The sequence below is a fragment of the Saprolegnia diclina genome (genome assembly GCF_000281045.1).
Source record: "Saprolegnia diclina VS20 unplaced genomic scaffold supercont1.5, whole genome shotgun sequence".
In the NCBI taxonomy this organism is placed as follows: Eukaryota; Oomycota; class Saprolegniomycetes; order Saprolegniales; family Saprolegniaceae; genus Saprolegnia; species Saprolegnia diclina.
Genome location: NW_008246072.1, coordinates 427,813 through 434,393, shown reverse-complemented (window position 1 = coordinate 434,393; position 6,581 = coordinate 427,813). Strand labels below are relative to the sequence as shown.

General features: G+C 59.1%; 3 protein-coding genes across 3 annotated transcripts in view; all 3 read left to right on the top strand.

Annotated features, from left to right (window-relative positions):
* Nucleotides 1-294, top strand: part of SDRG_02241 (hypothetical protein) — a gene marked incomplete at both ends in the record, with an annotated part of 619 nt that extends 325 nt beyond the window's left edge. Inside the window, one exon of the mRNA XM_008607817.1 lies at nucleotides 57-294. Coding sequence (XP_008606039.1) covers nucleotides 57-294 — 238 coding nt within the window. The remainder of the gene's footprint in view (nucleotides 1-56) is intronic.
* A 535-nt stretch (nucleotides 295-829) lies between these two features.
* Nucleotides 830-3,429, top strand: SDRG_02240 (hypothetical protein; the record flags this gene model as incomplete). The annotated part of the gene is made up of 1 exon (XM_008607816.1): nucleotides 830-3,429. One exon carries the CDS (start codon nucleotides 830-832, stop codon nucleotides 3,416-3,418), a length of 2,589 nt encoding a protein of 862 aa, XP_008606038.1. The 3' UTR covers nucleotides 3,419-3,429.
* A 390-nt stretch (nucleotides 3,430-3,819) lies between these two features.
* SDRG_02239 (hypothetical protein) overlaps nucleotides 3,820-6,581 on the top strand; it is a gene marked incomplete at both ends in the record, with an annotated part of 3,493 nt that continues 731 nt past the window's right edge. Inside the window, one exon of the mRNA XM_008607815.1 lies at nucleotides 3,820-6,367. Coding sequence (XP_008606037.1) covers nucleotides 3,820-6,367 — 2,548 coding nt within the window. The remainder of the gene's footprint in view (nucleotides 6,368-6,581) is intronic.

Sequence of the window (6,581 nt, the reverse complement as noted above, 5' to 3'; positions counted from 1 at the left end):
GAGCTCGACGTGCCCAACCCGAACTTTGGCTGGCACTGCACGCAGGTAGCCTATAGCGAAGGCTATGTCTCGCTACGTCGGTATCCCGAACACATTCGCGATGTTTGCGTCGTGGACCAAAGCGAGAATGCGGACGTGTACAAGCTCATCAACCACACGGACGAGCTCGTGCAGAAGATGCAAGACGCTGCCAACCGCCTCCAAGTGAGTCTCGACACCAGTCGCCAAAGGTCCGCCAAGCGCCAGATGCTAGACGATGGCTCGTCGCCCAAGCGCCAGTGCGTCGAGTCGTAAGCTTGCATGGCGTACGTACTCTAGTCACCTAGTACACATTATATACTCGTATGCGTGTATTAGCAGCAACACTAGCCGTACACGAGCAGACTTTGCACTGCATAACGCGCGTTCGCGTCACCTTGAATGTTGTCGACGTCGGTATCCGAAGCCACCATTTGCACGTCAAGCCCTAAAAGGTCTGGCATGCGATCCAAAGATTTTCAGAGTGAAGCGCCACGTCATCACTACACCAAAGCATCAAGACAGAGCAGAAAGCCGGAAGGCTCTCAGACCACAGCGTGCAAGGGTGCTCTGTCCAGATCCATTCGAGGACACGGGCAACCGTGCTCGTTGCCAGTCCTGTCTCTGAGATGGCCACGGCGACTGCTGAACGCAACCGAGTTGATAGGACGGTCGCCATGAGCCTATGAGTGCTGGTGCTTTCGGTGCTTCAGAGGAGGAGAAGGACCTTCACTCGTGTCCACTGACGTTGGATACTTTGCCCTTTCAAGTAGACGCGGCGCGTCATGGACCAGTGATAAATTCGCGCACCATGTCGCAGGACCTCCTCGAGCTCGTACTCTCGGTCAACGCGGCGCATTGCAGCCGTGCCAAGCACCCGACGCCGTACGCGCCTCGGATCCGGGTCGAGGGCCTCGACGACGAGCTCACGTGGCCGCTCCGTGACGCTCAAATCGCAGCCCTCGCTTTGAAATATCCAGGCGACCCGATATTTGTGCCGGAATCGGCCATGATTTTTGTCGACAATGACATGTTTAAACACGCGTTGGGTCAAGACGACCACGAGGTCATCCGCGGCTTGCACCCGTGGGGTGTCTACAACATCACCTTTACCGGTCTCTCGATCGACCGCATTGGGTGTCCCTCTGCATTTGACAGTACCGAGCCGACCGACGATACGTTTGGCGTCCAAGTGCACGTGCTTCCATCAGACGTTCTCGGTGGCGCCGTCACGCTCGCGTACGAAGATCGGTCGACCACGTGGGAGTCGGTGAGCGATCACATGCTGGGGTTCTACACGGCGTGCTCGCTCGCAGTTGCGCCGATCACGGCGGGTGCGCGGTCGGTCCTCCTCTATCGTGTCGACCACGGTGCTTACTACGATTCCAACGACAGCGACAACTGCGACGACAGCGACGACAGCGACGATGACGACGTGAACGCCGCGTCGATATACATGGCGCCGATGCCACGCCCGACGCAAGCGCTTATGCACAGAGCCATCTCTAAACCGTTGTCGCACATTGCACTTTGCGTCCGCATTCCGCACACCGGACCCATGTCATTTGCGCTACTCGCTGGTGACGCCAAGGCAACGGTCGACTACCTCGTGTCGACGACGCTGCTCGATGTAGCCCTTTTGCACGGCGAGCGACCTGTCTTCCACCCAGCGTGCGAGACGCCGACGTCGGTTGTTGCAGCCACAACCCGAGCGAGTCTTTTTCACGCGCTAAACTGGCACACCGACTACACGCCCCGAGAAGGGATCATGCACATTTGCTTTTGGCCCAAGGCGCACCGCGTCTACTTGCTCGGACTTGAAGCGGCGCTGCCGCTTGTGCAACGATTGGTCGATGGCGATAGTACCGTCGATCGGCTTGGCGCGACGAGCGTGCGCGCCTTTATGACCGCGACGGTCGACATGGTTCGCCTCCGCCTGCAGAAGCGCTGCCGCCTCGCAATCGCGTCGTCGACGTGGTCTACACTCGGGGCACTTCTCTTGGACTTTGGCGACGTCGACCTTTGCATGCTGTTCCTGCAGCATACTGCAACCGACGGCTTGTTTTGGTCGGTGGTCAATGCGGTCCGCGATTGGTTCCTCGCTCTTGTGACGCGCTGTGGCTGGCAACCATTGCTCCCGCATCTCCAAAGTCTCATGGACGCCACGAGCGCATCACGGGACGTCATGTTCCTGTGCTTGGTCGAGCGACTCATTCTCAACAACCGCCTCTGTGTGCGCCAACGACACCTCACCGAGCTGCTCAAGGCTGTCCTGCAGACCGTCTTGCAACGATGCGCGCGCCAAACCTCTGCACAGCATGCCATCACATTCGTTCGCGCAGCCCTGCGCATCGCGTCGTGCTTGGCCGTCGAAGGCTCGGATGTCGTCGTTGGCTCAGTTCTTTCGGAACGCTTACCGGCGTCGGTGCTGGCCATCGTCGAGAGCTTCGACACCAACACCTTGGCGCGCGCTGTGCAGTTGAATGAGGATCTGAAACGGGAGCTCCCCAAGGTGCTCTGGGGGCTACGAGACGCGGGGTTGCAACTTCCGACGCAGACGTACTTGCAGATCGCGACGGCGTACTACTGCAAGAAGTCGGACTGCCACCGCTGCGGACTCGCCGCGCTTCTGCTGCTCACACGAGACACACTGGCCTTTGACTCTGTCTTTGACGCCGCTTTGCGCCGGGATATGGACTTGGAGATCTGGGCCGACGTTCTTGTGACACCCGGTATGCACCTCGCGGCGTCGCAGGCGACCTCGCTGCTCGCGCAGGTCGCGGCGGCCGTCGTCGACGTCACCCCGATCGTTGAGATCACGGAGACAACGTGCTTGCATTATGCTGTATCCCAAATCCAGGGTGCGCTCAGTATTTGCCACTACCTCAAGGACGATCAAGCGGTGGCGACGGTCCTCGAGCGCGTTTTTTCAATGCAAGCCATGCACACGGCGCCGATCACGTTCGTAATGGACGTGCTGGTGCCTCTCCACGACACGTGCGTCGGCCTCAACCGTTCCACGCTGGCCCATGCCCTTGCGACGCGCGCCTTGTCGGTGGTTTCAGCGCACCTGGCTGCCTTTGGCACGCGAGATCATTGGACGACGTCGGCGTGGGCATGCGACTGCTGCGTGTGCAAGTTGGTGGTAGCATTTGCAGACAGCTCCGAACCGCCGCATGCCTGGCGATTTGTGCTCGGCTATTGCAGGCACTTGCGCACGCTCGTGGAAACAGGGACAGTCTTTCATCGGTACCCGTCCCACGAGCGCGACGTGTGCTTGAAAACCACCGATGACGACGATGACCGCCACTTTACGCTCAGCAATCACACGACCGAGCTTCTCGAGCAGATGCGCGACGCCAAGGCGCGCCTCGAGCAGTCGCTTGTCGCTAGCATGTAAACCACTTGAATCATTGCATACTTTCAATGTATCAAGTGACTCGTCCCGGCGCAGCAAGGACTCTGAGGTGTTGCCGTCCAGATCGACGCGATGAACCGACACTACGCTTGTTTGTCATTTTTCTTGTCCATCGTCGTTCAAGGCGAGATATTAGCATATTCGCCCGTGTCGACCCCGGTACTGGCATGCACAGGATACAGGATAGCCCATCATATCTCGGCACAGGATCGTTCCGGGCTGCTGACCCCACCAAAGATACTGCACCAGCAAGTGATATTGCGCATCGGGACCTTCACTTGCACTCTTGATACCATTCGCCTGCAGTGTGCACGATGCATTGGTAATGACGGTCTTCTCAGACCGATCCTGTTGCGAGTGTCAGCGATTCATACTTGCGCACCATGTCGCACACGATGCTGGAGCTCGTGCTCTCGGTCGACGCAGCGCACTGCGGCCGAGCCGAGCACTCGGTGCCATATACCCCCAATATGCACGTGAATGGTATGCGTGTTCCGCTCACGTGGCCGCTCTCCGCGGCGCAACTGGCCGAGCTCAGTGCCTTGTACCCGGGCAACCCGATTCGGATCCCGTGGACGTCGATCGCACAGAGCTGCACGGACAATGTCTTTGAGCACACGCGCAAGATGCGCCACATTGTTCAGAGCATGCACCCGTGGGGCAACTATGACACGGGGTTTCAAATGCTCACGATCGACCGTGTGGGCACCGCGGCAGCGATCACACTGCCCAATAACTTTTGCGATTTTTTTGGCATCATGGTGCACGTGCTTCCGTCGGATGCGGTCGGCGGCGCTGTCACCGTCTCGTACAACGGCCACACCACGGCGTGGGACGAAGTACGCGACCGCCAGTTTGCGTTCAACGCTGCCTGCAGCCTGCAAGTGGCACCCATTGTGTCGGGCTCGCGCGCCACGCTCGTCTATAGCGTTGCCTACTCGACAGACGGCGCCAGCGACGACGACCAGTTGTTCCACTACTACAAGCGCCCGATTCCGCGCCCGACGATCGCGTGCATGCAGAAGGCGGTGGCGAATTGGAATGAGCATACGCATGTGGCGCTCCGCTGGCGCTTTGCGCACGCCGGGCCACTGTCGTTTGAGGCGCTCACCGGCAAGGCCCAGGCGGTGGTCGAGTACCTTGTGTCGACACGGGTCGTCGACGTGGCTCTCTTCCAGCCGGACGGGGCGACCGACGACATTGCGTTTCACGCGGCGTGCAGCGTACCGGCATTGGTCGTTGCTTCTTGCCCCCACGCCCGCTTGCGCGAGTTGTCGGCGTGGTCCGACGACGCGGCGCCCGAGCCCGACACGATTTACGTTGCATTTTGGCCCAAGGCGCACCGCGTGTACTTTGTGGGCTTTGCGCGCATGGTCGAACTCCTGCAGACGCCTCGCGACGCCTTGAGCACCGAATTGGCCGACTCGTTTGACGACTTGGTCTCTGCCGTCATTCGCATGCTACGTGTTGGCATCCGTGAGCGCTATGCCATGCGAATCGAGCGCGCCAATTGGCACCTCCTCGGGTCATTGCTCTTGCATCGCGTGGGGCGCGACGGCATCGACGTGTGTATGCACTTTCTCCAGTGCACGATGCACAATAATGTCTTTTGGTCGGTGGCAAATCTGGTGCCAATCTGGTTTCTGGACGTGGTGACGTGCTACGGCTGGCAGCACGTGCAGCCGCGCTTGGTCTCGCTCATCGAAGGCACCGACACGTCGTACGATGCCGATTTTATGCATTTGCTTGTCGGGCTCGTCGATAACAACCGCTTGCGTCTGCGCCAGCGCCACGCGACCGAGTTTCTCAAGGCCATGCTCACACTTTTACTGCGTCGGCGAGACGACCACAGCCGCCTCCCAGACCAAGACATATTTCTCCACGGTGCGCTGCGCGTCATGTCTTGCTTGGCGACCGAAAGCACCGATAGCGTCGTCGGCGGACTCTTGGAGCAGCGGCTACCGGCGCCGCTTGTGGCCGGCATTGCGCGCTTTGACCCGACCCACTGCTCGCTCTTACAAGCCGTGCACAGCACCGCCGAGCTGCAGCAAGAAGTTCCCAAAACGTTGTGGGAACTTCGGAACGTCCCCTTGGCGCTGCAATTGCAGCCGTACATTGACGTCGCGATCGCCTACTACAGCACGACAGAGAACTGCGACAGCCTTGGACTCAGCGCGCTGCTCAAAGTCACGGCCGGTACCCCAGCCTTTGGTGCCGCCGCGGACGCGGGCCTGCGCCAAAAGATGGACTTGAGTTTTTGGGTGGACGTACTCGGGACGCCCAGGACGCACCTCGCGCCGTCGTTCAAAGCGCAATTGATGGCGCAAGTCCTTGCCGCGGTCCAGAGCGTCACACCGCTCAAAGCGCAGACAGACGCCACTTGTCTGCGGACGCTCGCGGTCTGTGTGCAGAATGCCATCTGGATCTGCCACCACCTACGCGCCGATGACGCCTTGGCGACCATACTCGACCGGCTCTTCACGCAGCAAGCGATGCACGTGGACCAAGTCACGTTCGTCATGGGCGTGTTTGTGCTTCTTTACGATACGTTTGTGGATTCGGACCTCGCGTCGCTGGCCATTGACCTTGCGATGCGAAGCGTGCCCGTGCTCGCAGCGCGGCTCGCCTTGTTGTCAACCCGCGAGACATCGACGATGGTCACGTGGCCCTGCGACTGCCGCATTTGCGCACAGCTGAAGGCGTTTGCGACGAGCCCAGGGCCAAGGAGCGAGCGGTTCGCGACGCACTCGTGCAAGTACCTCAGTCAGAGAATGCAGGCTGGCACGGCATTCCATTGGTACCCGTCGCACACCGAGGATCTGTGCTGGGAGTCGGTCGACGAGACTTACCCGGTTTTGATCAACCACCCCACGCACCGCGCCACCGAGATGCACGACGCAAACGAACGCCTTGAGCGCTCGCTCGCACTGCGTCAACAAGACTAAGAAATTTAGTTCTTACAGCATAAAAACACAGTTTATCACCGGACTAGTTTCCGTCTTATCGATCTTAGTGACCTCGAATCCAGTTCTGGTGTGTACATCAATGGATATCTATCTATCTATCTATCTATCTATCTATCTATCTATCTATCTATCTATCTATCTATCTATCTATCTATCTATCTATCTATCTATCTATCTAT